This window comes from Nicotiana tabacum, chromosome 8, assembly GCF_000715075.1.
Source record: "Nicotiana tabacum cultivar K326 chromosome 8, ASM71507v2, whole genome shotgun sequence".
NCBI lineage: Eukaryota > Viridiplantae > Streptophyta > Magnoliopsida > Solanales > Solanaceae > Nicotiana > Nicotiana tabacum.
The window spans coordinates 180,774,071-180,797,347 of record NC_134087.1 but is presented as its reverse complement, the minus strand read 5'-3'; the positions used below and the strand labels follow the sequence as shown (position 1 = coordinate 180,797,347).

General features: G+C 39.3%; 1 protein-coding gene across 1 annotated transcript; it reads right to left on the bottom strand.

Moving 5' to 3' along the window:
• Nucleotides 1-465: 465 nt before the first annotated feature.
• LOC107815975 (flowering time control protein FPA) lies at nt 466-23,012 on the bottom strand. The gene is made up of 4 exons (XM_016641621.2): nt 22,811-23,012; nt 21,910-22,218; nt 2,978-4,209; nt 466-2,039 (listed from the first exon to the last, which is right to left on the bottom strand). Exons 1-4 carry the CDS (start codon nt 22,814-22,816, stop codon nt 821-823), a joined length of 2,766 nt encoding a protein of 921 aa, XP_016497107.2. The 5' UTR covers nt 22,817-23,012; the 3' UTR covers nt 466-820.
• Between the last annotated feature and the right edge of the window lie 265 nt (nt 23,013-23,277).

Below are 23,277 nucleotides of genomic sequence, written 5' to 3'. Positions count from 1 at the left end.
ATGTTTCTCCTTTTGGTAGGGAAGTCATTTTTTGGTATTTGGAGGAAATGAGTTCATGAGAAAAATATTTTTCAAAATGTTCAAGCTAACCAAAAATAGGAAAATTGAAAAATATATCTCGGAAAATATTTTTATTCGTACCAAACATATAGCTCGCACCGGATTGAAAGCATTTCATCTCTACCTTTGCAAATCACCCAGAGTACTTCTAAAAGCTAGCGCTCAGTCAAGATGGTTGTTGATAGGACTTATTTTCTGTTTCTTGATTAAAGAAATAGCTCCATTTAGCCTCAACAAAAAAAAGTGAAGTGCTTGAAATGTCTGACTTCCATATTCTGGTTACAAATCGGGCGAAATTTTAAAGCTTGATTTGAAGAATTACAATTTTAATGCAAAACATAGATATTCCATTTAGGGAGATGAAAATAATGACATGTCAAGCCATGAGCATAAAAGCCAAGGAAATAGAAATGGCACACTTATTTGCACAAAACACAGCCAGACGCCCAGTGTAACAATCAAAACTGTACAGTAGAAATCCCAACTCCAAGCCTCGAGCTATCAATGATAGGGTAGAATGAATTAGTCTTCGACTACAGGACAAACCACAAGTACAACAAGCAATATATTAAAAAGTTAAGAAAGACTTGGATCTGGAGGAACAAAATGATGCAGCAAGTTTCATAGCTCTAGGTCAAATTTGAAAGCAAAGCACAACTCAAGACACTCCCTCCACAATGAAGATACTTCTCCCCCATATAGAAGCAACTAAATACATCCAGTGACTATTGACCTCGATAGGTACGTACATATTTGCTCATTAGGTCCCTTTACCCTGTTGAATTTGATGAAGAAGAGCTGCTGCCAACTGCAATGTTGCCTGCAAGCGCTTCTGTGGGTCCGTTTCCTCGTCTGCTGCAGTCTGCAGTTGGTTTAAGTGAGTGCCCTGTTGAAGATCTCTCGGAGGTGGGCCTGGCAAACTCATAGTTGGCTGTTGTTGCTGCTGCTGCTGAAGCAATTGCTGCATTTGACCAAATTGTGATGATGAAAGATCAACAGCCTGATTGTTTAAGGGTGGAAAATTCTGATGTGGTCTGTATGAGTTGTCAGGCATATAAGCAGTGCCTGATTGTCTAGGATCTTGCCCTGTTGATGTAACCCCTGATTGCCTCTGCTGCCCAAGAAGTGATGAGGCTAACAATGCAAGTTGTTCTGATTGAAGAGGTGCTGATGTTGGTGTCTTTGCCTCCAGAGGAGGTCTGTTATTCCCATTTGAATGGATACTTGAAACTTCACCCCTGTAGAAGCTTGAACTTTCGTGTCCTGTACTAGGCATGACAGGATTATATCCCTGAACCATTGCAGGATCATTTCTGCCACCGGATGATTGTGAGGTGATATTCTTAGCACCAGGATTCATGTTCTGCATATCATGGGAAGACCAGTTCTGTCCCATGGCAGGGTACTGCTGATTGACCATGTAATTATTCCTGTCTCCACTAAGTGGCTCCGAAAAGTTACCACCTGGGTGAAGAGAGCCTGGAAATGAAGCAGCTGGAGGTCCTGTATCTATGCCAGGAAAAGACATATTACTACTGATTCCTGGCCTCTGAGTAGTTGGGTAAGATGTAAGTGCGGAATTAGGCCCAGAAGGCGATATCGGCTTGGCAAACGATGTCATGCCCTGGAAACCGGTAATACTGCTTTCATTCTTTTCAGGCTGTTGGTGAAGAGACGCATAACTGGAACCAGTAGGTTCCAATCTCAAAACAACACCAGAGATGCTCAGTTTTCCTGGTACTTTAAGGACTTTTTCAGAGAAGTCTGAAGGAGGAACAAGAAACATAGTGGTCCTATCATCCAATTTCGCCACAGCAGCTCGCTGCTTCTCACCAAGATAATTCATGAATTCATTGTAAAATGCCATGTCAGGATCACTAGCTGGAACGAAGAAGACAACCCAAGAACCAGCTGCTTGATAGTAATGCTTCGCAAGCATGTCTAAACTAGTCCTTGCTGTGCAGTCTAAGAATACAGGTCTGCAGAATTGTGAACCATTGCAAACTCAATGGAAGAAAAAGAATTTTAAGTTCTATACATAACACGTGGGTGTAAAGTTCTCAATCTAACAAGATAAGCTCATTTTTTCTTAAGTGTGGTAGTTTGATCCCAAAAACCCTGTGAACAAATGTATGAGAAGACAGAAATTCGTAATTCTAAGATGAACGAGAAAGTTAAAACAAGTCTTGTGACTACTTAAGTACCATTCTAGATTCTTCCCATGTACTTGATAACATGAACAAAGATTTCCTACTCCATACAAGAGAAATGATGATTGCCTCAAAGGGCAAGAAGGCGCAAAATTCAATCTCTGAAATCTCCTTAAATTAGGTAGAACAGACTATTAACACTATCCATTTTTTATCTCTGACTTCTAAGATAAGAGATACCCTAATCGAAAATTTTCACTTCTACGTAACTAGGTTGTAAAACACCGAATTCTCCAAAGAGTACACTATCAGAGTTCTATTACAATTCATTCTCGACCATATAAACGGAAAATGATTATATTTGACTTGAGCAAGCCTAAGTATTGCTCTTACATCATCAATCGCCCGAACACTGTACAAGTCTTGTAGAAAGTTGCTCTAAAGTGATACTTACCTGAATGTTGAGCTTACCAATCCAACATTTAAAAGTTAATTCAAAAGCACATATAGGAAACTACAATTGTTATACAACACGAGCTCCATGGACTAAGTATGATTTTATCAGTTACAGCAGAGTATATTTGCACTTGTGATATTTCTGTGAGGAAGGGCTTCAAGTAAAATGTCTAGAGGGTAGGAGCCCTGTAGTTCGAAAAAGATTTCCAACTGGAAGTCGTCTATCAGTTTTTATTTCAATAACTTGTGAGCTTTAGGGTCAGAAATTATGTCTATGGAAACATTTACCCCTGAAGCAAGTTATTACTTACAAGTTCATGTCTAGATGTTTGCCCACAGGAAAGCATCGAGCGCGACAGACAGCAGTTCCTCCCTTGGCTATTGTACCTTCCCATTTCCACTCAGTATTCATGGATGAGGGATGTGGTTCAGGAGTCAATCTTTTCTGCTCAGCATTTAAAGCCAATTGACCAGACCCCACCTTAAAACCATCAAAACGTGAATTCCATCGTTCATTCTCCTCCGGATAAGGTAGATTCGAGTTCATCATCCGCTCAGGGATCTGTCTATGAACATGAGATCCAGAATCAAAGTTTTTATCAAGAACCTCGGATTGGGAAAATTCATGGTACCCCCTGTGTTTTGCTGGTTCCATATCAGTGAAAGGATATTCTGGAAGCTCACTTTCTGGAGGATAGGAGCTGGTCTTCAGTTTCTTAGCTTCATGAAAGACTAAAGGATCTTCAGGCAAGTCCCATGAATCATCATACAATGGATCTTGTCTAGGGAACCGCTGAGGAGAAAACTCACGTATGTCTAAAACTCTTTTCCTTGGAGGACTACGCTGATTGTAAGCATTGTCCCCATGCCCCAGTTCAGAATCCAGAGCTGGAAATCTCCTCCTGTCAAGTGCACCATCTTCACCTGCCCATGAATTACCCCTTCTGCCAAAACCAACACGACGAGAATCACCAGGATCCATATCTGAGTTAAACCTTGGAGACCTCATGCCATGATCTCCAGAAGCATTACCAAAGTCCCTACCATGGCGAAGGTTCTCAGAAGAACCAATGTGCCCATATGATCTCAAATGTGCGGATGGTGAATCATTCATTGAGCTCCTCTCCTTGTTAGAGGTTCCAGATTCCGACCTCGCAAAACAAATATGTACACGAGGATTGCCAAATAATTTTCCTTGTAACGTTTCTTTTGCCCTGCAAGCTGCCATCACATTCTTGTATCGAACAAAGGCATAAGTTCTACCGGGAAATGCAGTAATCTTATCTATTTGTCCAAATGGGGAAAAGGCTTTTCGCAAAATAAATTCGTCTACTTTCAATTGTGCAGGAAACCCAATCCATAAGACCTCACTGGGTTCTCCACTCTTATCATTTAACCTTGATTTGTCCGGATGTGGTGATAAGTCAGGAGTAGAGTGGCGAGGCCTCAAGTCCCTTTGCGGAAGTGGAGATCTTCTTATCATGGGACGTTCATCTCGACGTGGAAAATACTCTTCATCCCGTGCTGGAGGTGATGATTTTTCCTGTGATATAAAACCCTATTTAGAGCAGAATTATCGCCATTTTTTCTAGATATATTTTTAAATTAAAAAACAAACAATAAAAGAGAGGTGGATCTGCTAGCATATAGATTAACTTCTTCAACAGAAAGTAATAATTATACATGGTGAGTTGCGGTATCATTGTTGAGAAGTACAACACCAAGAGACCCATTAGTAGAAGAACATGCTGCATTATGGATCAATCAAAACCCTCAAAATTTAAAACTGGTCTCAGTTCTTGTGAAGGGCTTTCTTTCCATACTCTAGTTACTAGTATACACTCTCCAATATAGTAATACTGCATTATCTTCACGAGGGTACTGTGATAATTGCAGCAAGAATCTGGAAGTAAGATGATGAAGCGTAAAACATACATGCATATAAGAGATGACAAATGCAATCATCTAGATGGACATCAGTTTAACTACTATTTAAACAAGTTGGGAGTAGCTTAACTTCCAGGCTCATATAGCCTACAAACACAGAAACCCAAGTCTATAGGGGATGTGGCTACAGCATCATGACTTTAGACCGTCTCTTTTAAGTGCAAAGAGGAAACACGAAGTCCAGACAGAAGTATAAATGTCAATAGATCTGTGTCTTAACAAAAGCAACATTCTTCTGGTAGAACAAATGCAAGATTTCACTGATGCAGTGACCCGTGGATGTGAAGAAGCTTTGAGGGATTTCCACTGAATTTCTATAACCAATTCTTACAGAAGATATGATAGGAATACACCTAATATTTTACTTGCGAGGTTCACTCACATGCAGCTTTCAGTTACCTTTCTGAGACTTAGAGCCCGTTTGGCCAAGCTGTCAAAAACTGCTTATTTTGAAAATTGCTTTTGTTCAAAAGTACTTTTGCAAAATAGCAATTTGTGTTTGGCCAATTCGTTTGAGTAGTGCTTTTTGCAAGCTCATTGTGTTTGGCCAATCTTTTAAAAAAGCATTTTTAAGTATCAAATTACGAAAAAAGACAATAAAGGTTCAATTTGCGATTAGTATTATTTAGAAAAGAAAAATAAATTTAAACATTTATTATAAAGGAATTCAATTAAAATATGAAACGTAAAGTAAGAATATAAATTAAAAATTTCAATCAATATAAAATATAGTTATTCCAAATCAATAACATTGAGTGTTCGGTATTACTTATTGTTTACATGATAATTTAAATATGTCAAAATACATCATTCAATATAAATTTAAAATTTACTCTTAGGAATAGGAGAAAGAGAATATAAATATGATTAAAATAAAAAAGAGAAGAAATGTATAGTAGTAATAAAAAGAAAAAGGAAAAGGAAAAGAAAATGTTAAATTAATGAGGGATAATTTGAAAAATATAAATTTATTGTAAGGTTATTTTTATCTTGAACAAATTATTTTTCTGCTTCTGCGTCTGCTTCTTGGAAGAAGTTTAAAATTTGTAGCTTCTCTCAAAAAGCAGAAAAACTGCTTCTGCTGCTGCTCAAAAGTACTTTTTCATTTTGGCCAAACACCTTAAATTTTCCAAAAAGTACAAAAGTACTTTTGGCCTCCCAAAAGCTTGGCCAAATAGGCTCTTAACTGATCAGATCCATAGGAAAAAAGCCAGGCATAAAGCACAAGTTATCACTAACACAAAAGCCAAAAACGTGTCCAGGCATTTTGAAGAAGACAACCCAACAACATATATCTTCTGTTCTAGCCCCTAGATTATCTATGAAAGGAAGCTCTAGAGATGTGTTAAGTTACAGGACAGCAACACAATCTCCTAACTTGAAAAGAATATATTTCGAATACCTCAACTTAAGACACCTATTTGCTCTTCTCTGGAGAATATCAATGGTGCACTTGGATAAACACCGTGGATGTAACCAATCACTAAGCTAAGCATCAATTTGACAACCTTCATCCTGCCATGAACTGGGAAAACCAGTTGGAGAAGCAGAGTGGGAATAAATAACTAAGAGAAGCTTCTCTTCTCCTTTGCGGAGTGAAGCAATAGTGGTGATGTCAAGAAGCACAAAGTGAAAAAAGGCGCCAAGTTCCGCAAGAGCTCTAAGTTAAAAACACTATTAATACTCTTTACTGAAGAAAGCCATATGACAAGAATTGCACGTGCGTACGCAGAGTCGCAGACACACATACATATGCATGCACTCATATATATATGTACATACACACACATGCATACAATACTGCAAGTAAATAACCCGAACAACAATTATATGGATGAATTAATTAAAAAAACTACAGTGAGTCAAATATAAATGAAGCAAAATGATGACAATCAAATCAAAACCATCTTATATTACTTACTAGGATACAGAAATGCAGTTCTAAAAAGTGTCCATTGAATGGGCAGGAGATATAGGAGATATGTTTTAGAAAAAGCTCTTTTCACTGGGAAGTGGAAAAGATGGCAGCACTATTAGGACCTCAACCAAGTACACTTAGACAACACTGAGCAGAAGTGGAAAAGTTACACCGAAGAAGACGAGGATCATGGTCATTTGCATATTAGTGGCAAACAAAAATCCTTCAAAATGAGGGAACAATCTGCACATCTTGTAAGTCAAACTTGTACAGTTCTTCGAATTGGAATTTCCGAAGAGAAAACGAAAAGAATAAAAATGATTCCATTTCACAAACCTCCCTATAAGCAATCCGGAAACAACAATTCATGCAAAACAAGATCTCACCTAAATTGCCTAATTTCTAACCTGCAAACAAAACAAGAAAATTGGGATCCTAATAATCAATAATTGGCATGAAGCATGCACATAAAATAGCACAATTAAACATGGGCATGACTCCAGAAATCACTTAATATGCAAAACCTACCTGAAAAAGGATAACAGTTTGGACAGCTTAGAAACTCAAATAGCATACGAGCCTTATTCTAACTAGTCAGGTTCAACCATTTAAAGAAAGTATAGGTCTGAGACCGATCATGTTTGTTGACAGATAGACGCATATCCCTCATATACTAGTCAGTGACACATCTAACTCATGTACTAGTCATCCAGGGTCACCTGAAAACAGACGACGACTCGAGCTCGAGGAAATAGCAAGAGTGGAAGAAATTTCATGTAGATGTTTGTGACTTCAGCAAGGGGATAAAAATACAAGGCTCTTTCATAGAATGGCTAATGCCCATAAAAGATATATTTCTATTGGTAGAATAGAAATAAGGGGAACTATTAGAAGATGCAAAAGTGATAAAGGAGCACATACTGGAATTTGTTCCAATTTGTTCAAGGAAGCAGAGCACTGGAAACCAGATAGGAATAATGACAGTTTGGCTTGGATACCATGATAAAAAATGGATTTTGGGTCTAACTCGACCCCAAAATATAGCTCATGAGGTAAGAATTGCTCAAGACCGTCCCCCATCCACCACCGATGTGGAAATCTAACATCTTGAAAGTTTTTTCTCTCCCAAAGAGGATAGGTTTGAGATAGGGTGAATGCTTATCAGCTGATCTTTTTATCATGGTGATGGGACTCTCGACAGAATGTTATCCCAAGTTGTGGAGATGAACTGGTCAAGTGGATACAGAATATTGATAAGGAAGGTAGATTCTTGGAAAATATGCTGACAACACTTCGGTTTTGTGTGATGCAAGCAAGAAGTAGACTACATCTAAAAAGGATCCTAGTTGCAATCGGGGCAGTAACAGATCTTCATAGAAGAACTTATTTTCAAGCAATATTTAATGAAATATTCGAGAGCTAGCAGATAAGTTTGAGCTGCAAGGTTGAACAACTGAAACAAGGTATCTGGAAATACTACTTGGCGCAAAATACAAGACAATAACACATGAAAGAATCCATTGAAAAATGTGAAAAAAGTCTAACCACGTGGAAGAAAACAAAATCTATCTTTTTGAGAAAAATTGTTATTGGTGAATAGTGAGCTTTATAGCATCTCAGCATACCTGATGTCATTAATTCCTATTCCGTCCAAGATAGAAAAGGGTGAATAGAGTAAGGTTAGGATGACGTCAAGTCGTCATGCCCCTTATGCCCAGCGCAACACACATGCTGTTAGACCCCTGACAAAGCTGATCGGCAAGCGGCACGGCAGTGGCGAGGGTTTTGGCATGATGGCCTTGCCATTGGCCTATGTGCGCGGGAAAATCAACATGCAAGACAATGCGGGGGTGTTGTCAATGGCAACAAACTGTTGCTAAGGCAAGTGAGACGGACTACACTTGTATTTGAGGGCTAAAGTGTGACGGACTACACCAAAGCAAGAGTGGGCTGCGTACAAGCAAGGCCAAGACCTTGACGGAACTAGGCGGGCTGGATGGGAGCTTGACAAGGCAAAACGGGAAAGACCTCGGCGCTAAAGTGAGGCAGCTTAGTGCCAAGGCAGTGGCATTGGCAATGTGATGTTGCCATGACTTAGGTGAGCGGGCTGGCACCTAAGTTACTTGTGGGCAAACGACTTGGCAAAGGGAAGGGCATCAAGGCTTGGTGACTTGATGCTAAAATCAGCATTGACAACGGGCAGACTTGATCAAGTAGGGGCGACTTGACAAGAACAATCAACTGTGACAGCAGGCGGCGTGCGGCAAACAAGTTCGTGGCGATGTCAAGGAAATTTATAGCACAACGCAGCTGGATATAATGGCGTTGGAGCTTGGCGCAATGCAGCTGGATATAATGGCATTGGGCCGATCCAAGACTAGACACGAAATTGGGCAGCAGCTGGCCAAGAAAATGCGCACATGTGGTGCACATGATGCAGTTGGCGGTTACAACTGCCTTTGTCCAAGAGTTGCTGATTATAGGCTGAGTCTATGCACGTTTTTTAGGCATGTTAGAGACATGTCCTACACGTTTTGATCATGGGGATCATGTCCTATCAGTTGGGGGATGTCAACTGAACATAGGAAACACTTTTGGATTGACTACACTATATATATGTGTGTTAGCAGCCTTAAAAACGGGCTAAGTACCTAGGGAGGGAAATGGTCTGAAAGATAGACATAGGGTTGTCTATTTTATGGCTTGAGCATGGCGAAATATGTGCCATTGCCTTGCCAAACGAGTGGCAGCACGAGCGGCCTTAGGCAGGGGCTTTTATAGGGCAGAATCGTGCAAGTGTAGGCCATTTTTGTGAGTTGGTGCCTGCCAAGGGTGGCAGCACCTTGCCTAACTCGAGAATTTCCTTTGTAATTGATTTATTATAAAAGGTTGGGAAAGAGTTCCCGTAAATCTGTGTTGCCTTTGTTTATTCATGTTGCCTTAAATTTATTCTAAGTGTTGAACCTCGAAAGCGAACGAAAATTGGGTAAGGCTGAAGTCAAGTGGGGACTTGACTGCCGCACATCGGGCAGCATTTTCGGCGGACTGAAAACGCCCCTGTGACACATGCCATCATGGCTGCCGTTAGGTAGAAAAGAATGCTTTATATAAACATCTCAACAACAACAACAACAAACCCAGTAGTTTCCCACATGTGGGGTCTGGGGAGGGTAAGATGTACGCAGCCTTACCCCTACCCTTGAAAGGGCAGAGAGGCTATTTTCAAAAGACCCTCGGCTAGAGAACGACTGAAAAGAAAAGGTAATTGCAACAAGTAGGAATAACAGCAAGATGTAATTGCAACAAGTAGGAATAACAACAAGATGAAATAAGATTGAATCCAAGAATGCAGTCAAACTCTAGGTAGTAATAGCCATCTATCGATAAAAGATATCATACTAACACTAATGCTAGCGAACTGAGTAAGACAAAGAGAAACGCTCGACTACCTGCGAACCTTCTACCCTAATCTTTAACCTTCACACTCTCCTATCTAGGGCCATGTCCTTAGTCAGCTCCAGTTGCGCCATGTCTCGCCTAATAACCTCTCCCCAAGACTTCTTAGGCCTGCCTCTATCCCTCCTGCTACCCACCGAGGCTAACCGCTCGCACCTTCTAACTGGGGCTTCTATACTTCTCTTAATATGCCCGAACCATCTCAACCTCGCCTCCCGCATCTTATCCTCCACGAGAGCCATTCCCACCTTTTCCCGAATAACTTCATTCCTAATCTTATCCAACTGGGTGTGCCCACACATCCACCTCAACATCCTCATCTCAGCTACTTTTAGCTTCTAGGTATGAGAGTTCTTGACCGGCCAACACTCTACTCCATACAACATAGTTGGTCTAACTACAACCGTGTAGAACTTACCTTTAAGTCTCAGTGGCACATTCCTATCACACAAAACACCGAAAGCGAGCCTCCACTTCATCCATCCTGCTTCGATACGATGCGTGACATCTTCATCAAGGAGAACAAGGAGAAGAATCAAGGAGACCAGTTTCCTACAAGAGAAAATCATGGTGGAAAAAGTGAGGAGAATTCTAAACTCGAGATATGCAAAATAAAACACTCCCCGAGATGGTACTATTTTAGGTCATCATAGATTTTTCTATCAATTGAAGTTATTATGCTAACAGATTAAATTTCTTCATAACGCCTTTAGGGGCTTTTCCAAGACTCTTTTAGAGTGAATTCCTAGGGAAAGGAAATCAAGAAGGAAGAAAGATGCATCTGATAAAATGGGAAAAGTGATGCAATGTAAAGAGGATGAGAAATTAGGATTAAGCAATCCCAGGCTTCACGAAAGCCTCCTATTTAAATGGCCTTGGAGATAGAATAAAGGGAAAAATAAGCATTGCAAAGAGGTCATCAAATAAAAATAAGTGCACAATATCCATAGAGTACTCCAATTCACGCTCCACATGTATTTCATTCTGAAAACGTATTAGTAGTTTTCGAAAACGTTGAAAGTTGGTGATGGAAGGAAAATCAAAATTTGGGAGGAAAAATGGTATGGGATACCGAGATTTAGGAGGAATTTTCATGACTAGAAGTGGAAGAATTTCAAAACTTAGTCGGTTTATTTAACAAAGACGGCACGTCAGAGGATAACCACCACGATGTATGGAGGTTGGGGCGTGGAGTATTCTTGGTTAAGTCATATTATGAGAAGCTCTTGGTTCGGAGGAGGCTTCCTTCCATATAGATCTATTTAGATCTGTAAGGTATCCAAAAAGGTGTGCTTTTTCACTTGGCTAGTAGTAAGAGGGGTAATCTAGACCTAAGTTGCTCGGACTCGAGTACGAGTGTCCGATACGGGTGCAGATCTAGAGGTCGGATCTTTTATGATCTAAAGTTTAAGATTCGGGGATACGGATACAGGTGGGGGGATTCCGCTAAAAATAATTCAAATATCCAAAAATAAAGTTATAAAAATATATCTATTATGAGAGATTATGTGGAAACCATACAAGGTATTTTGAGAAGGAGAAAATATTGATCAACAGGAGAATCCGAGAATGAGATAAAAGGAAAAGGCCTGACATAAAAATTTCTATGTAAAAAGTATTCCATTTTGTTCAATTTCACCCTAACTTTTGTTTTAATTTCAAAAATCATTGTATCTGTCCTGAATTTCTCCGTCGACTTTGGTCAAAGTACCCAAAATCGGTTGACCAAATCCGGTACGGATCCCACACCCACACCAACGTCATGCCAACACGGGTGTAGCACCCAAAGTGAAGAGTCCGAGCAACATAGATCTTGACAACAGAGAATATAATAAAGAGGAAGGTTACGCACAGAATTTGGTGCTTTATATAAGAGAGTCGGGTGAAGACGTCAACAATCTCCGCGTTCCTTGTTTGATAGCCTCGAAGTTATGGTGGGCAATGTTTTCTAAGGCTCATTTAAGGCGCGCTTAAGCCCTGAAGCTTAGAAAAGCTCAAGGAGGGTAATAAGCCTCACCTAAGCGGCGCTTTAGTGTAGGCAAGGTACTAAGGCATGCGCATTATCACCCACGAGTTCTATCTTGAATCAAGCAATACTAAAAACAATGATCGGCAAATAAGTGTATTAGTTGTTAAAGAAAACGTTATAAGTGAATTTGTTACTTTTTTCTTGAATTATAACAACAACAAAACCAGTGAATTTCCACAAATGGGGTCCGGGAAGGGTAGTGTGTATGCAGACTTTACCCCTACCCTGTGAGGACAGAGAGGATGTTTGTGATAAGACCCTCGGCGAATGATAACAATAAAACAATAGGTAGTAATAGCAATCTTAGAATAAAAGGATACCATAATAACATTGATGCTACCGGTCTGAGAAAGAAAAAAAATGTTCGACTATCTACTAACCTTCTATCCTAATTTTCTTGAATTACACATATTTATTACTATCCTTCATTGTGCTTTTTCTTAACTAAAGCCTACACTTCAATTAATCTTTGCATTTAAAGCCCCAATAATCCTCGAGTGCTTGTTAGAGCTTTTCGCCTCTAACAACACTGATGGTGGGATATTTTGAGATAGTTTGGAATACTTTAAGCGATGCCAGCACTCTAAATGAAGTAATGTTCGGCTGGAACTGTGGTAGATCGAAAAGAGGACGCATGGCGTGCGATGTTGCTCTACTAGCACTTATATGGGCCGTTTGGCGAGAAATAGAGGAGAGCTTTTATTCCTTATTCCTTATTTCAACTTTGTACAATGGTGACCTTTAATTCCTTATTTCCTTTTGGTGCTCCCATGAGATTCTTTATGTATAAAAGAAGATTGTGTGACGTTCGTTGAAAGCTAAATTTTTTTGTTTTCTACCCTTTAGGCATATTTCTTGTATTTCTTGTATATTTGATTTTTTTGTGCCCAAATGTTCATAAAATTAGAAGTGTAGCAAAAAATAGGGGAAAATACCTCAGCAGAAATCTTCCCTAATTTGTACAGCCTCATGGTTAATAGAAATTGTTGCATTGCAAATTGCTGGTATGTAAGTAGTTGGAATTTCCAATTTAAAAGAAATTTTAACGATTGGGGCATCCGGCAGTTGAACGATTAAAAAACTTGCTGGGAATGGTTGAAGGAGGTACTCCACATGACATACAATGAAACTATTGTGCTGGACAGGTAGAAAGGATGAAAAACTTTCTACGAAGTCCCATTACGAACTACTGGCAAGGAATTCCACTAGATACTGCATGGCCATGGAAGAACATAGACCTTTTTCTCTATTTTTACATGGTAATGGTTACCTTAGTTTGTCAAAAGAAAAAAAAAATCCTCTAGGCAAAGTACAGAATGGCTATGGAAGATAATCCGGAAACAAAATGCTACAAGCAAGGTAGCATGTTTTGGATAGATAACTGCACATCAAACTTGTCTGACACAGGAAAATTTGCAAGAAGAGAGCCTTAAACTTATGCAGTTGGTGCTGCTTATGCAAAGAGAACTCGGAAATTGTGAATCATTTGTTGACATTGAAATATGTACATATTCATGGAAGATTTGGTAATTGCTCAAAAAACATGTCTAGCAGATTTGGTGTATGTTCCTAAATCTTTATGGGATTCAATGGATAATGCAAGGTAACCTAAAATAAGTATTGAGCAGCTGGCAGGGGCAGCGAATAAGGAAGGAGTGGAAGCTGATACGGAAAACCATCTCTTTATGCATTCTTTGGACAATTTGGCCAGAAAGAACACATAGGTACGTGAAGGTAGGTAGGAGAATGCTACTTTAGCTAAATATAGATCTATCCAGAATCTGAAAATTTTGGTATAGGGCTCCTTTTGTAAATGATATAGCAATAATGTTTGATTTCATGGAATCTCTACACCGATAAGATTCAAATCCAGCAAACTTCTGTACTTTCTCAGTACCAAATTTATGAAGAAAGAAAAATCTGAGATCTCAATATTAGAAATATATCATGCTCATATTTGATCTTACCATACCAGAAGAATTTGATGCATGCCGAGTTTTCATCTTGCAATTCTGTCTTTACATGATATGAGAACTTCTCCAGGGAATTTAAGATAGCTAGAAATAGGCACAAACCAATTGCTAGTGGAAATAACTGGAAAGTGAGAGGGTGAGAGACACCTAGGGGACAGGGTCGGATGATACGGATGAATACCAGCAGCTAACACTGTCCCCTGTCCCCCAAAGGAAAACAATGAAAAATCAGAAAGAAAATGGTGCTCTAGAAATATCACAGAACACTGAGCAGTTGTTACATCCCGTACTTTCGTACGTTGAAGTGCATCTAAAGTGAGTCGACGTAAGCTCGAAGAGCAAGACTATTCTCAATTTCATAAGTGTTCAAAACCATGAACAGCACATGTTGGTTTAGAAGTTAAAACGAATCGAAGAAAGTAAGTTTCGTCGAAAGTCGGCAAAAGCTATCGCAATTTACGTTCATAAGTTTACTGAAATTTGGGTCTAATTTCACTTAGCTTCTCTCCTAATATAATTGGAGTTACGGGGTCATCCACCCACCAAATTGAAGGTCTACGAGTCTAGTTTCCAACGTAAACCGTTTGTCGATACGGCGTTGGAGTAGAGAGATATTCGCGTTTTTGTGAGATTGCACAGGTAGCCCCCTTTGGGACCCATATAGACGGTGGGAACTTATCCAATTATATATAAACGATGGAGAACATAGACGGTGGGAACTTATCCAATTATATATAAACGGTGGACGGGTGGAGACCCCATTAAACCTCATTTTTCGACCGAAACTGATCCTCACCCTCTCCAAACACTCCCAAGGCAGTTCCCTACCATTCAAGTGACGTTCTACAAGGTTGAGAAGTGATTTCTCCTTTAAAAAAAATTGTGATGTTAATTTAGCTTGTTCTTCCCTTTGATGTCGTGGAATTGAAGTTACTTCAAGTTGAAGCAAGGCATAAGTGGGATGATTCTTGTCGTCCAAGGTAAGAATATCATTCTTCTCTATGTATTTGAGCTTAATAGAGCTTTAGATGGGTTGGATAGCGATGAAATTGCAAATAGAGGTGGCTATGTTGAAGTTGGATTCAGGGTGTTGTTGTGTGACGTTTTGAGGGATTGTTCTTGTTGTTCTTCATGTGCTGGACATATAGTTGTTGATTGTTGTTGTGTTGATGTTGTTCTTGACTTGAGGGATGTAAAAGAAACGGGGGTAATGCTGCCCGATTTGATGTAAAGCAAGTTTGTTGCTCATTTGTTAGTTAGCATGTTTCTCTTTTTGATGCTAGTGTTGTTTCATTTGTTGTGTGACGTGTTGGGACTGATTTTGTGGTATGTATATTTATGTGTTATTGATGGTATAATGAGGATTAGACGGGAGTTAGGCGAAGATATATGTTGTAGAATCAATGTATAGAGCGGATTGCCATTCGTCGGCTAGTTGTTATGCTTCTCTTCATTAATAGTAGTATTGTTTCTTGTGTAGCTTGATTTGTGGAGAAGGCTAGTTCCGTCATCGCCGTGAAAAGGTCCGCTTAGAGGTATGTAAAGCTATTCGTTATCCTCTTCCAAGGCATGAATCTATAGTGAGTTTCCCCTCCAGAAAAGTGAGTTCCAAAATGAAATGCTTAGAAATGTTATACCCGTGTATTCAGCAACTCCCTATGTTTTTAATTGATGTCGCCCTGATAGAATGTGTTTCATATAGCTCTTCACAACCCATGTTCTTTTCCGGTGAGTGTAATTGAGCTATAACGTTTCCCTCGTAAAAACCTCCTTAGTATAATGACCTTTAATGCGAGTTGTTCTACTCATGTAGTAGCTAGTTGTGTACATTCCTTACTTGAGATTGCCCCGAGGTCACGAGTTCCATATGTTCAGTAGTAATCCCTTGTTTCTATCCGAAAATGCATATGAACCACAACGGCTCCCTCGTAAGCATTCATATATCACAACGACCACCGTTAAGGGTTGCTCTACTCATGCTTTTAGTAGCCCGTACATGCCTTAACTAGCAGCACCTTGGTAGGTCCAGTTTCAAATGTTTGTTAGTAGCTTCTTATCCTATTTATAAGGCGTCTATGAGTTATAGTGACTTCTTTATGAGGACTTCGGTATCATGACGACACAAGTTGGCACTATGTGAGCTGTTTGTTGTAGACGATGGTAGAAATGATGAGATTGCCTTTTGTTGATAGTTATTGCTTGTAGTATGATTTGATTACCTTAGTAGAAGTGATATGAGAACTCTACTTATTAAGGCATGGTGTTTGTACGATAAATACGTACAGCAGGCGGGTCTAGTGACCTAGTAGTACATGAGTGCTAGCCTAGCAGATACGGGCATCATAGCCCGATAGACGACGGATACGCTAGTCCAGAAGTACCGGCTTATTAGTCAGGTATAAGATCATAGTACCGGTGCGCGAGCCGAGAAAGTACAGACTTACGAGTCTGGTAGCTAGCACATACGTACGAGACGACACGAGTAGTTAGCATTTCAATTTCATGTGTTCGTGTGACTGACGTATGATAGACTAGACACGGTATAAGTTGGGAGATGTTATTATAGAAAATTCAAGAAGACAAAGCTACATAGCAATGCTACGGGTCCCGTTTGGTAAGACTATGGTATATGACCTTCTAGACTTACTGTATGATGTGAGCTCTGATCTCCAGGTGATTTGACCCTTGTTTTATCCAATTATCTTCCTTCAACATTCTTTTATTTGATTGCGGTACTTATGATTATTCAGTTGCCTTACATACTCGGTACATTATTTCGTATTGACATTCCTTTGATCGGGAACGCTGCATTTCATGTTGCAGGTTTAGGTAGGCAGTTTGACCCCATTTTATGATCGGTAGACTCCATATCATCCGAAGTGTAGCCGAGCCTAGAGGTCCTTATGTTTTGAATTTATACATAGACTTATGGGTAGGTCAAGGCCCTATTCTGACTATGTTTTATCCAATTATCTTCCTTCAACATTCTTTTATTTGATTGCGGTACTTATGATTATTCAGTTGCCTTACATACTCGGTACATTATTTCGTATTGACATTCCTTTGACCGGGAACGCTGCATTTCATGCTGCAGGTTTAGGCAGGCAGTTTGACCCCATTTTATGATCGGTATCCATATCATCCGAAGTGTAGCCGAGCCTAGAGGTCCTTATGTTTTGAATTTATACATAGACTTATGGGTAGGTCAAGGCCCTGTTCTGACTATGTTATGTCTGTCAGATGTTCTTAGAGGCTTTTGTAGACGTATGTGTACTTGTGGTCAGTTACCATATACTAGACAGATGTCTGTGTTGGTTGAGACCTTGCAGGCCTGTGTGTTGATATATATATATATATGTGTGTGTGTGTGTGTGTTTGGGATTTTGTGATTGTAGGTGTTGCAAATGTGGTAAGATACTAGTTTTACGGAATGGGTAGCTCACGTACGTAAGGCATTAAGTGCACATCCACCTCACCTAGGTTGGGGTGTGACAGCAGTATGGGTACAGGCAAATTAAACATCTTCACATGTAGCTGTCTTAAATTAATATGGCACAAAGCAATACACCTATACAGCCTCTAGGATTTTGTCCTTCATGATATAAGTTCTGCTCTGGAGGGCTTGTAGTCTCAAGTGCTCACACAATGGTCCAAGTGATTAATCCCAAAACAGAAGTATCAAAACCTCATCTTAGACAAATCTGGCAGCTGAGCACCTTTGAAACAATAAAACAGAATGCAAATCCTGTTTCTGATTAAATAAATAAATAATTTATTTTAACAAGTGGTGCAAATTCATAAGCATTATTTTGGGATCACCAATGTATTAGAACCCCAATGTCATGGAAATCAACTGGTATCATTTTCCAAAGTTGGCCACACAGCAGCATGAGAAATAGACAGCATAAATACATAGGTGGAATACAATACTTGACTTTTATGCCTGGCGGCAATCTTACATCCTTTAGATGCGCAGTTTATCTGCCAGTTGTCTGGCTGTAAAAGGAAGAGTTAGTTCACAACTCTGGAAGCCGAAGACGAAGCGAGGAAGCAGCTATAGAGCAGCAGATAAAGAAGAGATTTAGGCAACTGATATAGAGCCAATTCCAGTAGACTTTTTGGAAGGTCCCATTGGCATGCATCCAGTAGAATTGAACCTACAAATTCGCCAATTATGAGTTGGGTCCAGCCGGTAGCAGTAACATGCTTCCACTTGTTCCTAGATTGTGACGCTTATTTGGGATAGAACCGTCCAGTCCGCAAGACTATGAACGTATAAAAATAGGCACACCCCTAGACCAACTTCATGATGGACATATAAAAATAGGCACGCCCAATTCAGTGAACCTCTAGAAGAGCGAAGTAGAATCATCTCATCCAAACAAAGCATGTAAATATTTCAAGAGCTGACCAAAAAGATGAGGGAGGCAAACTCATTTAATGTTATGTTCAAGGAAATTCTTTCTGTACATTCATTTGTTTAGGAATCAGGATTTAATTAAATATAAACATGCAGTAGGCAAAGTAATTCAACCGCCTCACATGCAAATAGATATAAATGGATTGCCTTCCCCGGAGGAGCTGACAGAAGTAGCAACAACTTAGTGAGCAGCAGTCATGCATTTTGCTCAAGTGATGATACTCTTTGTTTTGCGACTATAATATTGACAGTAAGTTATACTTCAGCCATGTACTGGCTTCTATTTGCATCTTAGCATCTATGTATGCTTGGCAGCTGTAAAATTTTCTGAATTAAGAAATTTCACTTTTCCTGAAAATATCATCGCTAATTATCCAACTCTTCAGTCTTACCTCTCCTATAATTTTGTTTCCAGAAGCAGGGGGAGTTTGCCTCAAGATCGGTACTTTCTGAATACAGATTAAGTTAGATCACAGACCACCATAGAAAGAGATAATTGTGTCACAATTTCAAAGCATTCAAGTAGGTCACATAAGAGAACTGCTGCTTATTTTTACATCAATGGCCACCAGTCATTCAGGTCATGTATGTGAATTTGATGTATGATAGAATACATCCTGAAAGAAAATTGAGAAACCTTTCTTATCAGTTGATGAACTACCAGATTCAAGTGTTCAACTGGGGAAGGCTCTGTACAATGTCCTGTCATACACTTTAATTTGGATACATCACTCACAGTTCTGGATGGCCTTTTGATCAGTTTGTTTCGTTAGGTGCTTATTCAGTCCAAACATATGGTTGAGAATGAGAATCCTTATCACTGGGGTTGTTGCAGTGTCAATCACTGACACCATTATGATCTAAGAATTGGGGTTTACTGTGTTGGAGTGAATTCTAGAATAGCTAATCTCTGTGTTTCCTCTTAATTTGGTTCATTGATTCAAAAAGGTAATAACCGAAACTCTATGGATGAAAGCAGTTGTAATTCTACTTTGTGGCTTTTGAAGGCACCGCACATGAGATGTTGCTTGTGAAGGACTTCCAGTATAAAAGAGATGTAGCTCATAGGAATTTATTTAATTGTGAAGCCATGATAATAGTAGTTTGAACTAGATCACAACTAAGAAACCATGCAATTTGATAAATTTTCGTGATGCAAATTCTGATAATTCTGATATTAATAGCCTTTTATTATGGAGATGTGTTGCCAACGTAATTTTAATGAAAATAGCAGTAAGATGCGGATGGTTAATTTTCATCTCTGGAAAACTAACAGGTCTACATGATGGTAACTGAATCCCAACTGTATGCCATACAGAGAGGTCATAGCAATAGATGTTTTCCTGCTTGAACAGGATCTAATTTTGATTGTTTACTCTAATCTTATATCACGTGCTGCAAATACTGTTGCCAATTCCTAAAGGCAACTGAAGATAAAAGGAAACAATTTACTAAATGCTAGCTTTTTGCTTTGTCATGGCAAACTAATAAGTAATACTTTTGCAAAATGGAACAAGGTCACTATCTCAAAAACAGGTTCAGATTTATGCTCTGCCTTGGGGAAAAATCATCTCTTAAATGCATATGAATAAGAAAGAAACGTGTGCATTCAAACACTCGCAAATGCGTATATGGTGCTGCTGCTGCACGAGTATGAAATTTGTGAGGTGCTACCTAATACAGCTTGGACTATCCTAGAACAAAAGGAGTCATCTAAAATTAGGACTTAACAGATAAATGCTGCCACTGAGCAGCTGTGTGGTCCAGCTCAATTGCAGCACTAAGCAGCCAGAGGTTGATTAAAAGGACAGTCCACCTGTCCTTTAACACATCCGATGAATTGACACCAGCATCTATGCTCTCACTGGTTATTAATGAGCAAAAGTGCTAAAAGAAATGCATAGTTGGATACTCCACATGACTCTGATGGCATTTTACAGTGATCAAAAACAGACATTGCTTGAGCAAGGAGCTCGGTTCCTGATAACTGATTTTCATGGAAACAGAGTAAAGGAGACCAAAATGGAAGGCCCTTGTGGCCATTGTTTACTCAGATGATCCATAACTTGTGGATTAAAGAGTGCACTTAGTGAGGTGTAAAACCTCTCCTGAATCCTGTGAAATTTCTCGTCACTCCCTACCCTCACAAATTAAGGCTACAAGATCCCTTGAGGGAGAAAAATACAAGGACATTCTAATATTTCAGAATTGCTAATGCCACAAGACAATCCCTGCTAAGTCACTGCCATATTCTGCATGTTTGCAAAAGATTTGTGGAAATTTAATCTGCTGAAAATTTCGGAATTGTCTTTAGATTCTCCATGTCATATAGGTATTGGATTTCATTTCTCCTTCCCTTTTTTTGGGTCAATTCTCCATTGGTTTCAGATGATTAAATGTTTGACTACTTTAACCAATTGTTACAATTTTTCCATCCCTTTTTTTTGTGTGTGTGTGTGTGTTTGGGGGGGGGGGGGAGAGCAACCACCTGTTATCTATATTATTAGTGACTTAGTGTAAGTTGTGTTAGAGCTTTGAATTTTGAATTATCCTAATTGATTACTCATCATTTGCTCAGGATAGAGTGAAAACTTCTGAACTAGTCAAAAGAGGCTGAAATACACTGGATGGAGTATGGTTGACAACGGATGGACTGGGCCATGCCTGGCATATTTAGGAATTGGACCCCCTTAGGGACACACAGTACTCACCACACACACACACACAGATAAATACACACCACAAGTCCCGTTCATAGGTCATTTTTGATCTTTTATAGAAGGATATCATGCAGGAGTTATTGTACAAATTATACCAGATTGCCGCTCATTTGAAATATTGCTCACTTTTGGAGGTTGCTGAAACAACATTTGCAAATATTTGTGTTTAGACTGCTGAACTTCTACTATTTTCCTTGGTCCAATGATTAACTGCTGGGGTTTCACCACTTGCCTTAGTTTGGAGTTTAAGTCTTCCATAAGATTCTAGACAATTAAACCAATATTTATACATCTACTTTTAATGTTCGGATTGTTTCTGCTTATATTAGTCTAGTCTACAGTTCAGTCCATGCCTACAAATCGAGTTACAGAAGCACTAAGTGCGCCCTACTTCCTAGCCTCTGAAATAAATTCTCATGACCTTCCGGCTTCCACAACAATAATGTACATATAATGCTGCCATGAGTCCAGTATCCTGATTATTGAATGAAAGCAGATAGAATGGCAAATGGAAGATCAAGATCCAGATCAAACTTGGACGGTTGCATTAATATTAACAACAAACGTTTATGAGTAAGAAAATGCATCTCATAGAAACTTTCTACGGAAAAGTATAGCAGTATCAAGTGCTCTGCCGAGAATTTTCTATGCGCAGACAACAACGTCACAAGGAAAATTAGGCACGGAAAAGTATAGCAGTATCAAGTGCTCTGCCGAGAATTTTCTATGCGCAGACAACAACGTCACAAGGAAAATTAGGCAAAGGTTGACAAGACTAACCGCCTTTGTAAACTCAATCCTAAGTGGATTGCCAGCAACAGCATAACCTTGGAGATGTCTTATAGCAGCAAAAGCCCCTTCCTCGTCTCTAAAATTAATGAAAGCATAGCTTCGACCTGGTTGAAATGCCACACTTTCCAGGTCTCCGAAACGTAAGAAATGATCGGCCAATGTACTTTCCGAAAGACTATGAGATAGATTTCCAACCCAAAGATGTCTGGAAGGGGGGTTTTCGCGACCATGATGACTCTTCTCTTCAGATCTTGGAGGATGATCCCTGCGATATCTATCTCTCCCTCCTCTGCCAGTCTGCAAAAGAACCATGTAAAATTTATAAGCTAGATTTCATGGAAAAGAAAAATTCTTTTATGACAGTGGTGTCTATGCAAGCTTGCGCACACCTCAGACTATTTCACCGGCTACCTGCTACATCCTACCAGCACATATAGCAGGTAACTATGCCAACCAGCAGATATGAAGAAATCACCTAGCAAATATTACCGTAATGAAAGGGCACAAATTGAACTGAATGGATACCGAAGATTCATGGAACCAACCCCAACTACCTTGGAGTCAGGGCTTACTTGTTTTATTAAATAGCATGTAACACATTCCCAGGCAGCCTGGTACAAAAAAGCATCCCCGAGTTCGGAAACACAAAAGAAATTGTACTAAAGTAATTCAACAAAACATACACAAGCCCTAATGAACTAATGACAATGCTCAAACTAACTTGTATGAGCAAATTCAGCAAGGAAACAAAAAATAATTCAACTCTATACACCAAAACAAGCAAAAGCACAAATAAACTAATGGCAATGCTCGAACAAAAACAAAGTACATAATAATATCAACTACGTAGGGTAACTGAAATAGAAAAGTTTTCAGAGAAGAAATTTACCGACATATGTAGATTGGAACAAACTGAGGAATTGCAGTTTACGGCATCAACTCTTGTAAGAGAGAACACAAAGGGAGTGAGTGGATTAGGGTTTGAGATAAATCACCGGCGAATCGAGTCGGACCAAGAATGAAGTATCCGAAGATAGGTGGGTCGTGGTACGTGGCCCCCTTTTTGAGCAAATGTTATTCCATCCCTCAATGGCTCCATCACATTATTTAACATATAGTTAAATGATATTATTAAAGTTAAATATACTAACTAAAGGTTTTAATCAATTGCTGAATTAAAGTTTTTATAAAATAAATATAGTGTTATAAATCTATTATATTATGGATGTTCATTTAGTACTCCGTTGTAAATAATCTTCTTGAAGAAGCTTATCCATATGGGACTCCACCGTAAATATGTTTATCCATTTAGTACTCTATTGGAAATAAGCTTCCTGAAGAAAGCTTATCACTTCG